Here is a 23,409-nt window from a genome sequence, read left to right as displayed (position 1 = left end):
CGAGAGCAGGAGAAAGGAGAGAGAAAGATCGACTTTAACATAGTCACCCCTCTGGCAACCATGGAAAAGCATTTCTTTTAGGACCAGGATCCCCAGCCTGGGATGCCCAAATCCTGAGGCTCTATGACAATAAGGAGAGTCTGAAAGCTACTTTCAACGTTTTAGAGATGACTTAATAATAATTGACCACTTATCTACTCGAAAACATATCAGACTCACTAAAAAGCAAAACAACACGTGCAGACACTTATTACATACAAGTTTATTTCATCTGATGTAATATTGTAGGAATTGCCAGATCTCTCTGGGAAGGAGGGAAGTAACACAAAGCATCCTTTGTGATTAAACAAGAAGTTGGAGACTACTGCCTTGAGGAAACCTGGCAGTTAGATGAGGCTGTCTGGGAAACTAAAGCAGTAACACAATGTTGCACGGACCTTGTCCTCCGGTTTACTGCTTGTGGTGCTTAGTGCATGCTTGGTATATAACAGAAAACGCAATACGTAGTTGGGGTTGAGGCAGAACTTTCAAAAGAGTGAACTCCACTTCAGAATGATGGCAGTGGCAGTAAGAAAGCCCCAGGGAAAACAGTGGAGGGACAGTGCGCCAGACTTCCAAACCCATCAGAGAGAGCCTTCCTCCCACCACCACCCCCACCCCCCCCCACCAAGGACCTACATTCATTTTTACTAAGGAGAAGCCTGGGTTGTTTTCTTAGGGAACTTAACGAAGACTCAAACTATGGTAACTTCTAGTCCCCTTTACCTTCACTACCTTCCCTACCTTCCCACTGTAGTCAAATACAGCAAGCTCTCAGAGTGACTCCACTATTTTATTGGGGGCTCCTACCACTTGGGCTAGTCCATGCTGGACCACAGGGCCCATCCCCTTAACCTCTTGGGGACCTCCTGCTCCAGGTTCCGGTATTGGTTGGTGTCCCCTGGAGAATGTGATCTGGACCCTTCCTCCTTTCACATCCTCCCCAGGCAACCTCCTACATGCCCACAGCTTCACTTATTTCTATATGCCCAAGCCCCACATTTCTCCGTCTAGCCCACCGCTTTATCCCCTACTCCAGACCAACGTTATCTAGATATGTACTCGGCAATCTCAAACCCAACAGGTCCAAAATAGAATTCCCACTCTTTCCGCTGAACTCTTCTTCGTCCGGGTTTCCCTTACTCAGTACCTAGCACTATCCACCACCATCTTGCTTCTCTCAGAATCGTGGGTTCATCGTTACTTTCTGCTATTGAATGAATGGGGTCTCCAAATGCATATCTTAAAGCCCAAACCCCCAGGACTTCAGAACATAACATATTTGGAGAGAGGGCCTTTAAAGAGGTAATAAAAACGAGATTATTAGGGTGGGTCCTGATCCAATCGAACAGGTGTCCTTACAAGAAGAGGAGATTAGGACACACAGAAACACCAGGGATGTATATGTGCAGAAAAAGGCACAGGGAAGGGCACCATCTACAAGCCAAGCAGAGAACCTACCAACACCTTGATCCTGGGCTTCTAGGGTCCAGAACTGTGAGAAAGAAATGTCTGTTGTTTAAGTCTCCAGTCTGTGGAATTTTGTTACGGCAGCCCCAGCAGGCTTATGTGCCTTCTCCCTCTTACCAATCACCTGGTCCTACCCGCTCTACTTCTATATATCTCTCCAGTCTTTTCTCCCCATGACCGTTCTCCCTGCCCTCACCCAGCGCCCCCTCAAGTCTTGTCTGGATGCCTACAGAAGCCTCCCAATGGTCTTCCGGCTCCTCCTCTTCCCCTGCCCCATACACTCCCGTCTCCAAAGATGTCTCCAGGGTGGTCATCTAAGAATGAAAATGGAATCCTTCCCCCTAGCTTAAAGCCCTTTGATACTTTCCCTATTTCTCACAGAATGAAATCCAAACTCCTTAACGTGTATAAAGCCCAGGACAATCTAGTTCCCACCTGCCCCTCTGGCCTCACCTAGACCCACTCGAGGGCCTCATCCACCATGCGTCGTCAGACACCTCTGGCAATTCTTCCAATGACCAAAAAAACCCCACTTGTTTTCCCCCGCATTTTTCCCCTTTTTGGAAATGTTTCTCAGTCCCTCCTTGTTGCTAATGTTTATGCATCCCAGTCTCAACCAAACTGTCATTTCCTGAGAAAGGGTTTCCCTGACCTCGCCTGTTGGTTCACCGCATCCAAGTGCCCTGAGACCCTGCAATGGTCACTGATAGTTCTTCTCACAAGGGAAATTAAACAGTTGTCTGCATTATCATGTTTCTCAGGTGAGCTCCCCAAGACTAAAATCAATCTCTTTATTTTGTATTCCCTGGACCAAGTACAGTGCCTGGACCATATTTGTTGTGAAGGGAGAAGAGTAACCAGAACATACATCTGAGGCTCCGAAGGAATTTACTTCTTACTAAAGGCCCACAATTCTTTGGCAGGAGGCTTTGATTTGAATTCTGAAGCCAAATATTAAAGAGCCACAAAAGGTCGAACTTAACAGTAAATTAAGCTGAAGGGAAACATAAAACTATAATATGTCTTGTTTGCTTTTGATCTGTAGCGTGTATTTCCCCTCAGTAAAATTATTTTGTACTGGAAATGACTGGAGGAGCTTGGCTGGAATAAGAGGTTTGAGGACACCACTAAAGACTTAAAGGAGGTATTACGGGGAGAGAAGGGGGGCAGGGACTGAGAGAGGGCAATGAAATAATCATCGGGTGGTAGTGAGGGCACAGATGGGGCCCCGAATTTTATGGGCCCCCATCAACTAGGATTTAAGCTACACGAAAGCAGGGTATGCATTTTCTGGGGCTGCCGTAACAAAGTACCAGAAAACGGGCGGCTTAAAACAACAGAACATTATTCTTTCACAGTTCTGGGGGCTAGAAGACCAAACTCATGGTATCAGCAAGACCTCGCTCCCACTGAAGGCTCTAGGGGAGAATCCATCCATGCTTCTTTTGGTTTCTGGCGGCTTCTGGTGCTCCTTGGCTTACAGCTGAATCACTCCAATCTCTACTCCCACCTTTACATGCTGGTCTGCTAGGTCTGAGCGTTCAAGCCTCCCTCTCCTTTCTCTGATAAAGACTACTAGTCACTGAATTGAGGGCACACCGTAAATCCGCGATGATCTCAACTTGAGATGCTTAACTAGTTGAACCTGCAAAGACTCCTACTTCCAAATAGGGTCACATTCTGAGGTTCCGAGCGAACATAAATTTGGGGGGGGCGGGCAGCATTCTACTCACTACAGACAGGTACTTTGTTTCCTTCACGCATTTACCCCAGAACCTAAAATAACACTTGGCACATTGTCATGCTCAGCAAGTACTTGTGAAATAAATAACTTCATTAATGAATAAAAGAAGTGCAAAGGATCGAGGGTGCTGAGGAACGTAGGTGTTTCCGCTGAAGTGCCAAGATAGGGTACCAGCACCAAGGTCAGTTACCAACTTCTGAAGGGAATTTATAGAGAAGCCACTACACAGGTGGACCTCTCACCCAGGTGGAAGATGTCAAAGGATCAGAAGACTGAAGACTGAGGCCAGACATGGTGTGGAAGATTTAGAAACACTTCCAGAGAAAGGGGTAAGGAGAGTGCTTACCACTCACTTCAAGTCTATTGAGAGGGACATCTTAAGATCACTCTGAGAGCTTGAAGATGTCACAGGCTTGTACCTAAGCAAAGGATAGCAGCTCTATGCTGGGGAAGTAATTGTGCTCCCTTCTAATGGTGCATGAATCCTGGGGTGAACATGTGACAATGGGAAATCAGTCTGGGTTGCTTTTTAAAGGATCCTGCCCAAAAGAGCAGCAGGTTGGGAAAAGAGGAGCCTGGTCATTTGAGGCAAGAAGAGGCAGAATTTGCAAGTGATCAGGAGGGTCACTGTCTGCATCAAAGGACTGGCAACCAAATGGGCCTGGAGGGAAGAGGGGAAGGTCTTCCAGAGAACCCGTGGACATGCCCTCAATGGGGTCAGCTTCAATATCTGCCCTGCCTATAGAGAGCACGATGCTGCCTTTCAGTCAAAGACTCGTTCATTCTAACTTGGCTTCACTGCCCCAGCAGAGTCAGAAATGGCAGCCATGGAGTAAGAAAAGGAGTGGGAAGGGGTTGGGGGAGCTGTCCAAAATCTCTATCCACACCAAAAATTCTTGTTTGCCTCCAGACCCAACAAGGAGAGAGGTACCAAGTCCTTTCTTTGAATGAAGATTGCAGCTGTGATTAGTATAAGGGGTCTGATACTGCAAATTACTGAATTGAAATTGGTATATGGAGTGGACGTTTTCAATTACTGAATTGATAACAGAGTGAACATAGGGCCAAGGGACCAGAAGAGTCATGGGACCTACCCAAGTTTTCAAGAGGCTGGAGAAGGACTAGCCCCACTCAGCAGGATTGGAGGGACAAAAATAAAGTAGTTTCTAGGATTACACCCCTGAAAGCTACACATTCCAAGTACTAAGTCATAAAGGTTTCAGATGGTCAGTTACATAATCCAGGCTAGGTAGAGAAGGGAGGACAGCCAGCAAGGGTCTGATGGGAAAATATAACTGTGGGCATAAAGCCTCCAGAAGGCTAGTGTCAGAGAGTGTGTTACTGGTATGGCTTTCCTGACATGAAACATTTCTAGGTAAGAATACAATCCAGAGGTGGGGATGAGGTAACCGACATGCTTTGGAGCTCAAGAGGTGAGAAAAGAGATTAAAGAAACTTAAGGCAGGGTGCTTGGGTGGCTCAGTCAGTCAAGCGTCCAACTCTGAATTTCGGCTCAGGTCATGATCTCACGGTTCTCAAGTTTGAGCCCTGTGCTGACAGCGTGGAGCTTGCTTGGGCTTGTCTCTCTCTCCCTCTCCCTCTCTCTACCCCTCCCCTGCTTGCTCTCTCTCTCAAAGTAAATGAACTTAAAAAAAAAACAAACTTAAGGCTAAATTGTCATATAGGTGCAGAAGTCTTCTGGGATCTTGTCACGGCTTGGGCTGAATAGGAAGATGACTATTCAGACCCCAATCCCTCCCTCTACGGAAACTGCTCCTGTCAAGATCACCAGGAAACTCCAGTGTCACTTCCAACATAAGCAATTCCCATTTCTCATCTTACCTGTCAGTAGCATCTGACGTAATTGAGCACTTCCTCTTTCTTGAAACACTTTCTTCACTTTGCTTCAAGGATTCCACCCTCTGATTTTACTCCTCCTTCCTGGCCACCCCTTCTCATACTCTTCTGCTGGATCCACCTCTTTTTTCGACGATTAAATGCTGGAGGATCTAGGGCTCAATCATAGAAACTTTTCTCTTTGCTGTCTCGCTTCCTAAGAGATCATACCCAGTCTCATGGCTTTAAATACCTCTACACAGCTCCCAATGTATATGTTAGCACCAACATCTCCCCCAAACTCCAGACTGCTCACTTGATATCAGTGCTTAGATATTTGATTTAGCATGTCCAGAATCAAACACAATGCCATAACCTGATCTCCAACTTTCTCCGCTCTCAAATTCCCTCTCACTAGATGCCATCATGATTGCCCAGTTGTTTAGGCAAAAAAAAAAAAAAAAAAAGTAGTCAACTTCTATGCCTCTTTGCTTACATCCCATCTGCAAATCTTGTCAACTAGTCTTCAATATATAGGACCAAGCTCGCCCTGTCTCCCATCTCCATCTTGGCACAAACCATCATTGCCATCTCTCTGCCTCCACACTTGACTCTCTGTAATCTCTTCCCCACACAGAATCATCCATTTAAACATACCTCAGATCTTTACCTCGCTGCTCATTGAAGTCCCCCTATGGCGCCTACCCTTCTCAGGTTAAATCCCAAACCCTTGACATGAATGGCAAGGTGATGTGTCTGGCCATTTCCCAGAGCTTTTCTAAGGCTCTGCAAGGCCATCTTAAACAGAGCTGTCTCATTGAGCTGGGGGGGGGTCAAGTTTTTTTAAAAGAATTATCACACATTGTCTCAAAGAAAGGTCTCTGAAGGCGTGTTTTAGGAAGAACTGTTTCATCACTGAAGCGCTTAGTAAAATGAAAAATCTGTGAGGTACGTTCTTTCCAGATTTTAAGGCTTGATGTGATCCTTTGCTCTCAGTGCTGAAGTCAAACACCCCCTCTTCTGTGAAGTCTTCTGTCTGCTGGCTTCCTGATTCAGCTTCATTCCCAATACCCTACAGAAAAAACAAAAAGTTCTCCATTGTTCTGTGTTTATACAGAGTGATTGGGAATCTGTGAAGCTCGTGTCTGTCTTGTGTTACTACTCTGGAAGGCACAAGTCTACTAACTCACGCTTTAAAAATATGCATATATATATATATATATTATATATATATATATATATATATATATATATATATAATATATATATATATATACTGGGTGCCAGGGTGACTCAGTTCATTGAGCTTCTGATTCTTGCTACCGGCTCAGGTCCTGATCCCTCAGTGATGAGTTCAAGCCACTAGTGGGGCTCCTGGCTGGGCATGGGGGCTGCTTGGAATTCTCTCTCTCTCTCTCTCTCTCTCTCTCTCTCTCTCCCTCTGCTCCTCCCCTGCTTGTACACAGGCATGCTCCCTCAAAATAAACATTAAAAAATATATATATACACATATACTGTATTTAATCACTTCTAAAACCCACTTTTTAAATAAAGACTGAAATTGGGAGGCACCTGGGTGGCTCAGCTGGTTAAGCCTTGGACTTGATTTCAGCTCAGGTCATGATCTCATTGTTCATGGAATGGAGCCATGTGGGGCTCTGCACTGACAGTGTGGAGCCTGCTTGGGATTCATTCATATTCTCTCTCTCTCTCTCTCTCTCTCTCTCTCTCTCTCTCTCCCTCTGACCCTCTCCCACTGGCTAGCCTGTGCATGTGCACAGGCTCTCTCTCTCAAAATGAATAATAAAAAAAAAAAGACTGAAATTGGGATGAGCCTTAAAATGATAGAAAGCATAATTTCTCAGCACTTTTTCTTTCTTGCTGGTACATAAAATAATGCTACCTTGGAATTGATACTATCTTACAGTTGATTAAATACAGAGTGTAAATCTTGTGAGTTTATGTGCTTCCATCTTCACCAGCACAAGTTTAGTCCGTCATTCCATATGACAGTTGTTTCTGCTACAATACACTTAAATATGAATTGAGTTAGGAACGGGGTATAAGTTCCTCACTTCCAAACTGCCTATCTGATCCTCAGTACGAAGACGCTCCAGAAACGGCAAAGCATTATGGTCGTGTATTTCTTCACATCCAACCATCACCAATCACTAGCAACGACCCACCCTTTACGCTCCAGCCTGACCTCTGCAAGGTCGCAGAGGTTAAGCGCCGGCTCCGCAGCTGGGGTGGCGCAGGTAAGCGCGCCCCGCCCACCTACCCCCCACCCCCCGCGACTTGCCTCGTAAGGGACGCGAACTCTGATTGGCCAAGGGACTCAAGGAGCCTGCCCAAAGTCACCTTCCGAGCATGCGCGGGAGAGGAGGTGCAGGCGCGGCGCCACCCGCGCATGCGCCGTACGCAGCCGTCGCTCTTTAAAGCGCCCGCGCGGGGCCGCGTCTTGCCGGCCGACCCGCCAGCGTCCGGCATGAGGGGTTGGGGTGTTGCTGTCACCTCCTGCTCGCTCAAGCACCATGGATCGCCTGCGGAGCCTGAGCCGGCTCCTGCCCCGGCGCACGTTGTGCGCTCTGGCCCAGGGCCTGACGCCTGGGGCGCGCCCAGTTGCCGCCTGCGGCCGCGCGGCCCACATCCTCGGGCGGAGCCGGGCCGCGCCGCTGTGCGGGCCCCGCCGGCCCCCAGTGGCAGGTACGGCCCTCTCCGCGGCCCTGGACGCCGATCTTGCGTCGACTTCAGGGCCCTGACCCGACCGTCCGACCCTGCGCAGGCCTCAGCCCCGGGTCCGCCCAGCGCCGAGGTCCCCACGCCCCTCGCTGCAACCCTCCCTCTGCAGTGCTCCAGGAGGAAGAATGTTCTTGAGAATTTCTCCCTAATTCCTTATATGGTAGCTCTGAAGCCTGAAATAATTGTCTGTTACTTTCTTTTCCAGTCTTCTTTCCCTTCCTGATGGACACTGGTAACCCTTTTCCCATTGCTCAAGTGAGGAATGGGGACGCACCTATAAATAAGGCTGAAAACTTGGGAGACTTCGTAGTAAGAGTTGCTCCCGAGGAAGCTCTTAGTTTCCAGTGCAGTGTGACAGTCACAGGGGTCCGAGCAATGGCGAGGAGGAGGAATTGGAGCTGTTAATGTTTTCACCACGTGATACAGCATAATGATCACATTTCCCCAAGTGTGAGAATGTGGGTGAGAATACTCAGAAACGAGCGACGTTACAATGTATGGTTCCTCAAAAGTATTGCGCTGCCCTCTAGTTAAGTTTTCTCAGTTTTCTTCTCAAAAGCTTTCTGAAGTACAACTCGCCATCACCACGTCCTTCCCCACGCTCAACAGGGAGTCTGTATTCGGGTACATCGCATTTTCCCTCCTTTAATAATGCTCGGGATCCCAGTTTCAGCCCATCTGATGTTTTAGGACAAACGTTGAGATTCACAATCGCCAATTTGGAAACACTTTATCTAACTTGTGGTTGATTAGCAAATGCTGATTTATTATTGCTCTTTTACTTTTATTCACCTGACTCTTATAATTTGTATTTTGTAAAGGGGAAACAACAAGCCCCAGATGCTAACAATTACATGAGTCACTAAGTGTATGTAATGGGAAAGAATAAGATGGGAAAGGAGACTGTGTCTCCACATTCTGTGGAGTCCGTGTGATTACTTTGGAAGTGTAAAATAATTGGTAATTTTTTTTACACCTTCTTCCCATTCCTTTTTGGTATTTTGAATACAGCATCCTTTGTGTCATTAAATCGACATGGTTATTCTTCAGAACTCACTGCAACTCAGTCTAATTACATGTTTTAAATAGATTTATTTTCGAATAAGGATTTGTTTTCATTCCAATTCATTGGGTTATCTTCTGAGTATGGGATCTGCATTCCAGTCCAATGGGTTATCACATAAGTATTTACTGTGTAAAGTATATGTGTGGAAAAGTTAATACATGGAAGTAAAATCTATAGGTTTCATGACTTAGAGATCCAATAATCCTGATCCTAGAATGCTGAAACGGGTTTTACTTGCAATCTGTTTTCTAAGATACGTCTACCAATATAATTTTCATGAGAAGCCTTTTTAAATTCTGCAAAAAAAGATGGACATTTTCTTTTAATCTCAGAACAGTGTTATACGTTTGTGCATTCAACTCTGAGACAGCAGTAATCATTAGAAAAAAGGTGGTTGGAATCTGTAAATTATTCTAGTACCTCACCTAAGCCATTACTTTTAAAAATCATTCCATGCCAGATCTAATATAATCACCTACAAGTGTTAAAAGGGACATTCCTCTAGGAATTCCTCATTCCTCTAGGAAAAATGTTTCCAAAAAATAGTCTGAAGACTTCCGCATACTATAAGAGCTCTCTATCTTAGCCATACGTTGAAACCTGTTGTATGACCACAGAGAATTCCCTGATTTATTCTTCAGGTGAAATGCACCGGTTTAGAACTTCTGATGTCTCTCAAGCCACTTTAGCCAGCGTAGCCCCGGTGTTTACTGTGGTGAGTATGGATGGTACATTTGATAACTTACAGAAGGTACTTCCTGTACTTATTAAGTTAACTGGGGTGGACTGGTCAGCCAAGATAATACTTATTTTTTGTTTCATAGTGAATCATTATACTTGTAAGTCATGTCATCTTTGTGTTTTGTTTGGTGACCTGAGTGCCAGCTAGATTTGCTTAAGAGCAGCCTTGAAACTTCGGTGTTGAATGTGGAGGTCTTCTTTTGATAGTAGAACTGGTCACTCAAATCACAGCTCCTCACTGCCTCCTCAAGATTTCCCCGTGAATATGTTTAGAAGTCCTTGAAGGCTGTTCGCCATACAGGGGCTTGAACCCGTGCTATACAATATAATATATGCAGAAGCACGTGGAAACGAAAAGTGTAGTGTTTAAGAGTGTATGCTTTTTTAAAAAAAAATTTTTTTAACGTTTATTTTTGAGACAGAGACGGAGCATGAATGGGGGAGGGGCAGAGAGAGAGGGAGACACAGAATCTGAAGCAGGCTCCAGGCTCCGAGCTGTCAGCACAGAGCCCGACGCGGGGCTCGGACTCACGGACCGCGAGATCATGACCCGAGCGAGCTGAAGCCGGACGTTTAACCGACTGAGCCACCCAGGTGCCCCAAGAGTGTATGCTTTAAAGGTTCATGATCTCTGCGATGATCTGAAATGATTCAGGGGGGAAAATGAGTAAAATAATAAGAATAATGTGTATCACAGACACGTATCTAAGAAAGAGAAGTAGGCCATTGGGGCAAAATCGTAGCAAAAGAGGACTCTAGGTGAAAGTTGCACAGGATTTGGTTGTAAGATATTGTAGGTTTTTTTGTAGGGCTTTACCTTTTTCAAAACAACAGTTGAATTTAAAAAAAATAATGTGCCTGTTCTGAACGAGCATTCCTAAATTCAGAACTCAGCTCTACCTCTGTTAACTGGGCAGACTTGGACAAGGTGTGATAACATTTTTGTGCCTTAGTTTTCTCATTGGTATACACTGGGGGTAATAGTACCTGGTGAAGTTCAAATTAACTCTCAACTGTGTGTGAAACCCTTAAGATTCAGGAATAAGACACAGATGTCCACTCTTACCATTACTGTTTAATACAGCACCGGAACTCCTAGCCTCAGTAATCAGACAACAAAAAGAAATAAAAGGCATCCAAATCAGCAAGGAAGAAGTCAGGCTTTCGCTATTTGCAGACAACATGGTACTCTAGGTGGGAAACCTGAAAGACTCCACCCAAAAATTGCTAGAACTAATTAACACATAAATTTACTAAGTCACAGGATATAAAATCAAGGTGCAGAAGTCTGTTGCATCTCTATACACCAATAAGGAAGAGGCATAAAACCATTAAAATAGTGCCTCACATGGTAAGCGCTTGATATATATTAGCCATTATCATCATCATTATTCAGGTTTATGAACATAAGAACTTTTCTTTATAAACTGTACGAAGCAGGGGTGCCTGGGTGGCTCAGTCAGTTAAGCGTCTGACTGCAGCTCAGGTCATGATCTCATGGTCTGTGAGTTTGAGCCCCGCGTTGGGCTCTGTGCTGACAGCTCAGAGCCTGGAGCCTGCTTCAGATTCTGTCTCCCTCCCTCTCTGCCCCTCCCCCCATTCACAATCTCTCTCTCTCTCTCTCTCTCTCTCAAGAATAAACATTAAAAAAATTTTTTAAGAATAAATTCAGAAGTTAAATACTGAAAGAAGGTTCTTTGCAGGTGAAATCATTGTGTACCAAAAAAACTTAAGAAAATCAGTTGATACTATTTGAAAGGAAAGCTCACTAATCAGCTCATTTTCTAGGTTATGTTACTTTATAAGATAAACATTTTTTTATTTAAAAAAATTTTTTTTAACGTTTATTTATTTTTGAGACAGAGAGACAGAGCATGAACGGGGGAGGGTCAGAGAGAGGGAGACACAGAAACTGAAACAGGCTCCAGGCTCTGAGCTGTGAGCACAGAGCCCGACGCGGGGCTCGAACTCACGGACCGCGAGATCATGACTTGAGCCGAAGTTGGCCGCTTAACCGACTGAGCCACCCAGGTGCCCCGATAAACATTTTTTTAAATCATAGTTTGTATGATCTTTATCAAAATATTAAAGAAAAAATGGTGAATATTGACCTGCAAAAATATTCATATATCGTTAAGTTGGAAAAGGAGGCACGACTGCAAAGAAGTGTGTGTAACATGAATATATTGAAGAGGAAAAAGGCTGGGAGAACGTTTAGTAAAATATTGGCATGGCTTTCTCTAAAATTTGTCATTTGGGGTGATTAGTTTTATTTTACTTTATTTTCAAACTTTCTTCAGCTGGCATGTGTATTTGTGAAATTAAGGAAACCTAGTCTGTATTACACAAAATAGTTCCTTTTGATGTAAATTTGCCCTTTGATGGCTTATGGTACTCATATTTATGTTGATCTTACCTTGCTCATGAGAAACCAGCTAAAATATATACTGTGGGATGTTGTTCTTTTGCTGTTAACACAGCATGCATACGCTTCCATGGTAATAACCCAGCATTTGTTTCTTCAACTATATCTTAGGGTCTTTCTGGAAATGCATATTTAACAGTAATTAGTGCAGCCTAGTACATAGTGATTCATTAAATGTTATTTGACACATTCAAACTTGACAAGTATTCTGTACTTGTGGACAAGTATTGTAGAAAAATGTTCCCTCTGCTTTCTGGGAAATAGGTAGATTTTCTGCATTGTGTCCTCTCTTCAAACTAGCAGAAGAGGCCTTTTCAGTAAATCGTTACTGATTCCCCTACACTCACCAGAGACACTTGATAGCCTCCAGTAGATCCTTAGATTCACAAGATGAGCCACAGTTGGTCTCAGTCTACTCAGAAGGATGAAGGATAGGAAACACAGAAGGGCAGCGTCAGATGTGTCCTCTTCAAAAGAAGCCCTTGCAGCCATCCAGCAGCTTCTCTGGACCCCATGTGACAGCTCAGGTACAAGGAGTCGATGTTCTTAAAGGTGGGTATGAGTTACACCTTGGCTCAGAATCCCCACACCTTGTAGTGCCGGTGTCTCCTATAACCAGCTCCAGGGCCCATCCAGGGCTTCCGCAAGGAACGCGGCCAGTTACGAGAGCAACCATATGCTCCAGGAAAAGCAGAGCCCTGGCTTCCCACGAGGTTTCTAATTTGTCCACAGTCTTCCTGGTCCTGTGCGGTCTAGCAGGTATCAGGCGTTTTTACCAGAAGCAATGTTGCCTATGACACATTGATACTCCTTTATCAGATTTCCAGTGGAACCAAGACAGAAAGTTAATCCAAGGTCACATTTATCCTAGCAAATTAAAGAGATTCTTTTAAACCTTAACTCCTAACTGAATTTAACCTAAAGAAGCTGTTATGGTTTATCTGTGCATTTTTTTTTTTTTTTTGTATTTGGGAGGTATAATACCATATGGTATAATACTATAAATAGTCCACTCATTTGGGAGAAAATAATATTTTGTTTTTATTATCTTTCTTCAGACAAAATTTGACAAAGAGGGAAACGTTACTTCTTTTGGTGAGTATGTTTAATTTTCTTGTAAATTACTTTTCTTTTTTAATCAGTGAGTGAATGAATCTGATGGAAATTAAAAAATTGTAGTGTTTTGAGTAGGATTTTCTTTGCGTATGTGGGTATATTGAAAGAGATGTGTCTTCAGCATTTGTCCATCTGTCCTAATTGGAACTGGCAGTACCTGGACAATTCTCCCAGAACTGGTTTTTGTTTTTTTGTCAGGAGCCACTTCCTCTCTAACCGGATGTTAAAGGGATATTTTGAGAGCAGAGGCTGGTATGCAGCTGAAGTGCATTTAATTTCTCTTTAGTCTCCCTTTCACTGCCCTAGTCCACATACACATCTTCTGTTCCACATGTAAGACAGACTTACAGAATACTATTGACATTGCAGTGGCAATGGGTGACAGAAGACGGGAAGGACAGGGCACTAGACGGACTCTGCTGCTGATGGACAGTTACTTTTTAAAATGAAACTAAGCATCGCTTTACTGTCTGACCTCAGATGCAGGCCGCGGATCTCTCATGTGCTTCCAACCCCATGATCCTGTCCCTCCCATTGCTGAGATCCTGGTGGGATATTTTGGGTGTGTTTTGCTCATTATGTCCTTCAAATGACTGTTGTACTTCGAGCTCTGTCACAGGTGTGATTTGACGCTACAAGTACAGATGCTACTGTAACCATATCGTTTCTTGAGTTTCTCCATCCATCATGCTTTCTCTTAGGTAATAAGTTTAGTTTTCAGGTAGGAGAATCTAGTGAAAAACTGACTTTATTTTCTCATTTTCTGTTAGTCCAAGAACCAAGAAAGTTGAATTATCTCTTCACAGATTTAAAATACTGAAGATAGAAAACAGGAAATGTAGTTCTTTACAATATGTATGAAAAAAAAAACAAACAAAAAACAAAAAAAGATGGTCCATCTCTAGAGCTTGAAATCGATACCATAAGTCCTAATCATGTATGGCTGTGGTTATTTTGGTCCCCGGGGGCTTCTATGTACAAAGACATTTTATGAAGTATGGATAAGACCAAAAAAGAATTATTAGAGTTTGACCAAATTTACTTGAATTTGTTTTGAGGCTAAAATGGCCATTAAAAAGACTAATTTTGGCTTGTTTCTGGTAGTAGAAAGTGATCTTGGTGGTGGGAGGGGTGCTCTGATACAAAACTAACCTCCTCACTTTATTGGTTTGGCCCACTCTTTTTGTTAAAAATCTTTTATAGAAAAGAAGAAAACTGACTTATATCAAGAATTAGGTCTTCAAGCCAGAGATTTGAGGTTTCAGCATGTGATGAGCATCACAACAAGAAACAATAGAATTATCATGAGAATGGAGGTAAAGGGTTTTTATGCCATCGTCCTTTCCTGCTTCCTAGCTGTCTTGATCAGTATCTAGGTGAAAAGTACCTTTGTACTGACAATGGATGTGTGAGACGTAGGGTACTTGATAACATAACATGTCATTATGAGCGTAACTCTTCCGTGGGTTCTGTACATATGTTCAGCAGGCATGACTCTTGCTCTATTTTGTGTTGGAAGAGTTCTGACTGTAGTCTCTATTCTCGCTGTTGGAATTTGGTTTCTAGTTTCTGAAATGGTAGGAGAAAGAATCTTGATTATAATAGACATTTTCAGTTGTATACAGTTCTGTGTCATCATAGCATAACTTTAGCCACCAAGAACATATATTCTGGTACTTCAAATAGCCCAGGAATATCCCTTAAAATTTATAATCTTAACTTAAATTTTTAACAGAAAGCTTTCTAAAACAAAGTCTTCCCCTGTCTACTCAGAGTACACTAAATACAATGTAATTTTCCTTAGTGATTCAGAATAAATTTGAACCTATGTAATTTGGATGGGCTAATGTCTAGAGTTCAGAAATAGATGAGACATGGTTCTCAATGGTATTGGCCCTCCAGTAGACATGAGACTTGCTTTCTTTAAAAAGTCTTTGATGGCAGATTTCTGTCGTTTTAACTAGAATTTTTAAAAAAACTAATAATGGAAGCAGTCTTCAGAAAATATTCTTCACTTTTGTTATTGATAGCTAGAACCCTTTAAAAAAGTATCTTTGTCCACCAAAAAACAAGAACTGATATGTGAATTCAGTAAATCACAGGATACAAGATCAACAGACAGAAATCCATTGCATTTCTGTACACTAATAACAAAGTAGTAGAGAAATTAAACAGTCCCGTTTACAATTGTATCAGAAGTAGTAATAATAATACCAAAAATAATAAAATACCTAGAAATAAAACATTGATAAAAGAAATTCAAGATGACATGAAAACATGGAAAGATATTCCATGCTCGTGGATTAAATGTCCAGACCTCCAGAAGCAATCTGCAGATTTAATGCAATCCCTGTGAAAATACCAGGAACATTTTTATTGATTTTTTAAAAAATTTTTACTTTAATCACCAGTGCTCATCATGACAAGTGCAGTCCTTAATCCCCATGACCTGTTGTCCCCATCCCTCCACCCACCTACCCCTCTGGTGACCATCAGTTTGTTGTCTATAGTTAAGGAATCTTAGTTTCTTGGTTTGTCTCTTTTTTTTCCCCCTTTGCTCCTTTTTTCTTTCTTTCTTAAATTCCATATAGGAGTGAAATTACAGGGTATTTGTCTTTCTCTGACTTACTTCACTTAGCATTATACTCTTCAGCTCCATCCATATCTTTGCAGATGGCAAGATTTCATTAGTTTTTATGGCTGAATAATATATGTATATGTCTCATCTCTTTATCCACTCATCAATCAGATATTTGGGCTGCTTCCATATCTTGACTATTGTAAATAATCTGCTATAAACATAGCAGCACATGTATCTCTTCAAATCAGTATTTTTGTATTCTTTGGATGAATACCTAGTAGTGCAATTGCTGGATCATAGGGTAGTTCTATTTTTACCTTTTTGAGGGACCTCCGCACTGTTTGCCACCGTGGCTGCACCAGTTTGCATTTCCGCCAACAGTGCATGAGGTTCCTTTTTCTCCACATTCTCCTCCAGCATCTCTTGTTTTTTGTGTTGTTGATTTTAGCCATTCTGACAGGTGTGAGGTGGTATCTCCTTGTAGTTTCGATGTGTGTTTCCCTAATAATAAGTGATAATGAGCATCTTTTCATGTGCCTGTTGGCCATCTGTATGTCTTTGGAGAAACGTCTGCCCATGTGTTTTGCCCATTTTTCTTTGAACTATTTGTTTCTTGGGTATTGAGTTTTATAGGTTCTTTTAGACACTAACCCTTCGTTGGATATGTCACTTGCAAATATCTTCTCTCATTCCATAGGTTGCCTTTTGGTTTTGTTCATTGTTTCCTCTGCAGGAGCTTTTTATGTTGATGTAGTCCCATTAGTTTACTTTTGTTTTTGTTTCCTTACCTCAAGAGACATGTCTAGAAAAATGTTACTATAGCCAATGGCAAAAAAGATACTTACTGCCTGTGTTCTCTCCTAGGGGCTTTGTGGTTTCAGGTCTCATGTTTAGGTCTTTAATCCATTTTGAATTTGTTTTTGTGTATGGTGTAAGAAAGTGGTCCAGTTTCATTCTTTTGCATGTTGCTGTCTAGTTTTCCCAGCACCATTTGTTGAAGAGACTGTCTTTCCCATTGGATATTCTTTCCTGCTTTGTCAAACATTAATTAACTATATAACTGTGTGTTTATTTCTGGGCTTTCTGTTCTGTTCCGTTGGTCTGTGTGTCTGTTTTTGTGCCAGTACCCTACTGTTTTGACTATTGCAGCTTTGAAATACAACTTGAAATCCAGAATTGTGATGCCTCCCGTTTTGCTTTGCTTTTTCAAGATTGCTTTGGCTATTTCAGGGTCTTTTGTGGTTCTGCACAAATTTTAGGACTGTTTGTTCTAGCTCTGTGAAAAATGCTGTTGGTATTTTGATAGGGATTGCATTAAATGTACAGATTGTTTTGTGTAGTATAGACAGTTTAACAGTATTTATTCTTCCAGTTCATGAGCATGGAATGTCTTTCCATTTCTTTGTGTTGTCTTGAATTTCTTCTTTCATCAGTGTTTTATAGTTTCCAGTACAGGTCTTTCACCTCTTTGGTTACATTTATTCCAAGGTATCTTTTTTTTTTTAATTTTTTAATACTTATTTTGAGAGAGAGAGTGAGAGAGAGAGCAGGGGAGAGGGCAGAGAGAGGGGAGACATAGAATCCAAAGCAGGCTCTAGGCTCTGAGCTGTCAGCATAGAGCCCAGTGTGGGACTCAAACTCATAAGATCATGACCTGAGCTGAAGTTGGACCCTCAACTTACTGAGCCACCTAGGTGCCCCAGTATCTTATTATTTTTCATGCAATTGTAAATGGGATTTTTTTTCCCTAATTTCTGTCTCTGCTGCTTCATCATCAGTGTATAGAAATGGAACAGATTTCTTTACATTGATTTGTACCCTGCGACTTTACTGAATTCGTGTATCAGCTCTAGCAGTTTTGTGGTGGAGTCCTCAGGGTTTCCTATATGTAGTATCACATCATCTGCAAATAGTGGAAGTTTTACTTATTCCTTGCCAAATTGGATAATTTATTTCTTTTTGTTGTCTGATTGCTGTGGCTAGGACTTCCAGTACTATGTTGAATAAAAGTGGTGAGCAAGCACATTCTTGTTCCTGATCTTAGTGGAAAAGCTCTCAGTTTTTCACCATTGAGGATGACGTTCGCTGTGAGTTTTTCATATATGGCCTTTATTATGTTGAGGTATGTTCCCTCTAAACCTACTTTGTGGAGGATTTTTATCATGGATGTTGTACTTCGTCAAATGCTTTCTCTGCATCTGTTGAAATGATCGTATGGTTTTTATTCTTTCTCTTGTGGATGTGATGTATCATGTTGATTGATTTGCAAATATTGAATCCCCCTTGCATCCCAGGAATAATTTCCACTTGATCATAGTAAATGATTGTTTTGATTTATTGTTGAATTTGGTTTGCTGGTATTTTGTTGAGGATTTTCGCATCTGTGTTCACAGAGATACTACTGGCTTATGGTTCTCTCTGGTCTAATCTTTATTTCCTTTTTTCTGCTGGCTTTAGGCTTTGTTAGTCTTTATCTAGCTTCTTCAGGTGTAAGGTTAGGTTGTTTATTTGAGATTGTTCTTGCTTCTTCAGGCAGGCCTGTATTGCTGTATATTTCCCTCTTAGGACCATTTTTGCTGCATCCGAAAGATTTTGGACCATTGTGTATTCATTTTCACTTGTTTCCATGTACTTTATTTCTTCTTTTGTTTCCTGTTTGACCATTCATTGTTTAGTAGCATATTATTTAACCTCCATGTATTTGTGTTCTTTCCAGGTTTGTTCTTATGGTTGATTTCTAGTTTCATAGTGTTATGGTCAGAAAAGATGCATGGTATGAATTTGATCTTTTTCAATTTGTTGAAGCTTGTTTTTTTTGCCTAATATGTGATCTATTCTGGAGAATGTTCCATGTGCACTTGGAAAGAATGTGTATTGTGCTGTTTTAGGATGGAATGTTCTGAATATATCTGTTAAATCCATGCCGTCCAGTGTGTTATTCAAAGCCATGGTTTCCAGGTGCTGGGTGGCTCAGTCAATAAGCATCTGACTTCGGCTCAGGTTGTGATCTCATGGTTCATGAATTTGAGTCCCACATCAGGTAATCTCGAGCCCTGTTTCTTTCTCTCTCTCTCTCTCTCTCTCTCTCTCTCTCTCTCTCTCTCTTCATTCTCTCTCTCTCTGCCCCTTTTGGGATTCTCTCTCTTTGCCTCTCTCTCTTTTTCTCAAAAAAAAAAAAAAAAAGCCATTGTTTCCTTGTTGATTTTTTTTTTTTTTTTAATATATGAAATTTATTGTCAAATTAGCTTCCATACAACACCCAGTGCTCATCCCAAAAGATTCCCTCTTCAATGCCCATCACCTAACTTGTTGATTTTCTGATTGGATGATCTGTCCATTGATATAAGTAAGGTGTTAAAGTCCCCTATTGTTATTGTATTATTCTCACTTAGTTCCTTTATGTTTAACTATTTTATGTATTTGGTTGCTTCCATGTTGGGTGCGTTAATATTTATAATTGTTACATCTTCTTGTTGGATTGTCCCTTTTATAATTATATAGTGTCCCTCTTCGTCTCTTATTACAGTCTTCGTTTTTGTTTTTGTTTGTTTTTGAAAACTTTAAGTTTGTTTATTTTTGAGAGATAGGGACAGAGTGTGAGCAGGGGAGGGGCAGAGAGAGGAGATACAGAACTCAAAGCAGGCTCCAGGCTATAAGCTGTCAGCACAGAGCCTGATGCAGGGCTCAAACTCATGAACCACGAGATTGTGACCTGAGCCAAAGTCGGGCATTCAACAGAGTGAGCCACCCAGGTGCCCCAATTACATTCTTAAAATCTATTTTATGTGATCTAAATATTGCTATCCCAGCTTTCTTTTCACTTCCATGTGCTTGACAAATATTTCCACCCCCTCACTTTTGATCTGCATGTGTTTTTAGGGCTAAAATGCATCTCTTATGGACAGCATATAGATTGGTCTTTTTTTTTTTTAATCCATTTTGTTACTCTGTGTCTTTTGATTGGAGTGTGTAGTTCATTTACATTCAAAATAATGTATTTATGCCATTTATATGATTTGTGGTTGTTTCTGAAGATTTTCTCTGATCCTTTCTTTCTTTCATGGTTTGCTGGGTTTCTTTCGTGATATACTTGGAGTCTTTTCTCTTTATTTTTTTCATATCACTGGTTTTGATTTCTGGTTATCATTAGGTTTATATACAACGTCTTTTGCAGTCTGTATTAAGTTGATGGTCATTTAAGTTTGGACCCATTCTTTACTTCTCCCCTCCTGTCCCCACATTTTAGGTATACATGTCATATTTTACGTCCTTTTATTTTGTGAGTTCCTTGACTGATTTTTTTTTTCCAGAAATGTTCATTTTTACTGATTTTGTGTTTCTTACCTTCATACTATCATTTTTGGTCTTTCCTTTGCAGTCAAGGATTCCCCTTTAACATTTCTAGCAGGATTGGATTAGTGGCCATGAGTTCCTTTAGTTTTTGTTTGCCTGGGTAACTCTTTATCTCTACTTCAATTCTGAATGACAGCCTTGCTGAATAGAGTATTCTCTTTTTTAATTTTTTAAAAACATTTATTTGTTTTTGAGAGACAGAGTACAAGCGGGGGAGGGGAAGAGAGAGAGGGAGACACAGAATCTGAAGCAGGCTACAGGCTCTGAGAGTTAGCACAGAACCTAATGTAGAGCTCGAACTCACGAACTGTGAGATCATGACCTGAGCCAAAGTCAGACGCTCAACCAACTAAACCACCCAGGAGCCCCTGGATAGAGTATTCTTTCTTGGCAGCAGGTTTCTCCCATTTTGTACTTTGAATGTATCATGCCATCCTCTCTGTCTTGGAAAATTTCTGCTGAAAAAAATCTGTTGGTAGGCTTATGGAGTTTCCTTTGTAAGTAACTGTCTTCTATTGTCTTGCTGCTTTTAATATTATTTCTTTATCACTGTATTTTGCCATTTTAATTACGATAGGTCTTCGTGTGGATATGCTTATGTTGATTTTGTTGGGAGTTCTCTGTGCCTCTTGAATCTGGATATCTGTTTCCTTCCCCACATTAGGGAAGTTTTCAGCTATTTTTCTTCAGATAAATTCTCTACCTCCTTTTGTCTCTTCTTTTGGGACTCCCGTAATACGAATGTTATTATGTTTGATGGAGTCACTGAGTTCCCTAAGGCTGTTCTCCTGTTGCATAATTCTTTTTTCTCCCTTTGGTATAGCTTGGTTACATTATTCTGTCTTCTAGGTCATTAATTCATTCCTCTGCTTCTTCAGCCTGCTGTTTATTCCATCAAGCGAAATGTTTCTCATTTCATGTATTGAGCCCTTTATCTCTTTATGTTTCCTCGTCTCTTTGTCAAGGGTCTCACTGATGTTGTCCACTCTTAAGTCCATTGAGTATCCCTATGATCATTGTTTTAAATTCTCCATCAGGTTTGTTACCTATATCTGTTTTATTTAGATCTCTGGCTATGGCCTTGTCCTGTTCTTTTACTTGGGGCAAATTCCCTGTCTTCTCATTCTGTGTGAGTATCTCTACCTGTTTCTGTGTGTAGGAAAGTCAGCTACATCTCCTGTCCTTGAAGGGAATGTTCTTATGAAGAAGAGGTCCTGTGTAGTGTCTGCAGTGTAGTTTCCCTTGTTCCCCAGGGCCTGGCACTTCTGGTACTATCTCCAATCCATGCTCAACACCAAAAATACCAAATAACCCAATTAAAAAATAAGCAGAGACAGGAACAGACATTTTTCCAATGAAGACATACAGATGGCCAACAGACACATGAAAAGGTGTTGAACATCACTCATCATCAGGGAAATACAAATCAAAACCACAGTGAGATATTATCTCACAGCTATCTGAATGGCTAGAATCAAAAATGCAAGAAACAGCAGGTGTTGGTGAGACTGTGGAGAGAAAGGAACCTCGTGCACTATTGGTGGCAATGCAAACTGGTACAGCCATTGTGGAGAACAGTATGGAGATCCCTGAAACAGTTAAAAATAGAACTACCCTATGATTCAGCAATCACACCACTTGGTATTAACCCAAAGAAAACGAAAACACTAACTTGAAAAGATATATGCACCTCTATGTTTATAGCAGCATTATTTACAATAACCAAATTATGGAAGCAACCCAGCTGTTCATCAGTAGATAAATGGATAAAGGAAGTGAGGTATACACACACACAATGAAATACTAGCCATAAGAGAGTATTAAATCTTGCTATTTGTAACGACATGGTTAGAGCTAGAGAATGTAATGGTAAGTGAAAAAAGTCAGAAAGACAGGTGCCATATGTATTCACTCATGTGGAATTTAAGAAACAAAAATGAACAAAGTAAAAAAGACACAAACCAAAAAACCAGACTCTTAGCTACAGAGAACACACTGGTGGTCACCAGTGTGGTGGAGAGGGTGGGGGGATGGGTGAAAGAGGGGAAGGGCATTAAGAGTACACTTATCATGATGAACACTGAGTAACATATACAATTGCTGAGTCACTATATTGTACACCTGGAACTAACATAACACTGTGTTAAGTATACTGGAATTAAAATAACTCTTTCCCCTGATCATTTTTTAAAAAATTATCTCTTTGATGGAGAAGTGTGTGATAAAGCAAACTTAGCAGAATGCTAATTATACAGTCTAAATGATATGAATGTAGGTGTTCACTGTGATTTTTCAACTTTTCTGTATAAAAAATGTCATAAAATGTTAGGAAAAAAATGTGAAAAATCTCTAGTTTTTATGTCACTAATACAGTGGCCACAGGCTACCTGTCCATATGACTCTTCTCACTAAAAGGATGCCAGTCTTTAGAATAAATTTCTAATTTCATGGTGTTCTAAATTACAGCATTAAGATTATGTTTTGTCTTTATATTTTCACATAGCTTAATATGTTTTGGTAACATTTTAAAAAGGCATCTTTCCCATTTCAGCCAAACTAATCAGGATTAAGTCATTTATGAAAGTCCACCAAAACATGACTTTTAAGAAAACCTTTTCTTTGTTCCCTGTTATTCTCATGATTACCCGTAAGTCTTCATATGTAGTTTGATTCCAGTTCTGTTGAGGGTTAGAGGTATCAAGACTTACATATATTTTAGGCTTCCTTTCTTTAAAAAGTATATCTTAGGGTTTTTAAAAAAAAAACTAACAATGATTTGGTTTAGTCTTAATCCAAGTTTAAAAAAGTATTAAACCCTACTTCATGACTGTTACTCTTCTCCTGCAGCTCTATAACTTGCATATATGCATGTGTATGTGTTTGTGTATATATATATGATTTTTTTTTTTTTACAGTATTTGAAAGCTGTGATAACTCCAGAGTGTCTTCTGATACTAGATTATCGTAATTTAAATTTAGAGCAATGGCTATTCCGGGAACTCCCCTCACAGTTGGCTGGAGAAGGACAACTTGTCACATACCCTTTACCTTTTGAGTTCAGGGCTATAGAAGCACTCCTACAATATTGGGTAAGCCTATATTTTTATTTAGCTTCTTGAATTTGTTCTTGTTTATTAAAAAAATTTTTTTAACATTTATTTATTTTTGAGAGACAGAGACAGCACAAGTGGGGGGAGGGCCAGAAGGAGAGGGAGACACAGAATCCAAAACGGGCTCCAGGCTCTGAGCTGTCAGCACAGAGCCCGATATGGGGTTGAACCCACAAACTGTGAGAT

General features: G+C 41.2%; 1 protein-coding gene across 1 annotated transcript in view; it reads left to right on the top strand.

Moving 5' to 3' along the window:
• The first annotated feature begins 7,520 nt into the window (after window positions 1-7,520).
• The window catches only part of MRS2 (magnesium transporter MRS2), a 34,217-nt gene continuing 18,328 nt past the window's right edge, over window positions 7,521-23,409 (top strand). Inside the window, exons 1-5 of the mRNA XM_042937773.1 lie at window positions 7,521-7,795; window positions 9,539-9,612; window positions 13,122-13,158; window positions 14,383-14,495; window positions 23,029-23,202. Of these exons, the coding sequence (XP_042793707.1) occupies window positions 7,624-7,795; window positions 9,539-9,612; window positions 13,122-13,158; window positions 14,383-14,495; window positions 23,029-23,202 (570 nt within the window). The 5' untranslated portion in view covers window positions 7,521-7,623. The remainder of the gene's footprint in view (window positions 7,796-9,538; window positions 9,613-13,121; window positions 13,159-14,382; window positions 14,496-23,028; window positions 23,203-23,409) is intronic.

Source organism: Panthera leo, chromosome B2, assembly GCF_018350215.1.
Source record: "Panthera leo isolate Ple1 chromosome B2, P.leo_Ple1_pat1.1, whole genome shotgun sequence".
NCBI lineage: Eukaryota > Metazoa > Chordata > Mammalia > Carnivora > Felidae > Panthera > Panthera leo.
Note: the sequence above shows the minus strand (reverse complement) of the source record. Positions and strands in the feature narration are given on the sequence as shown.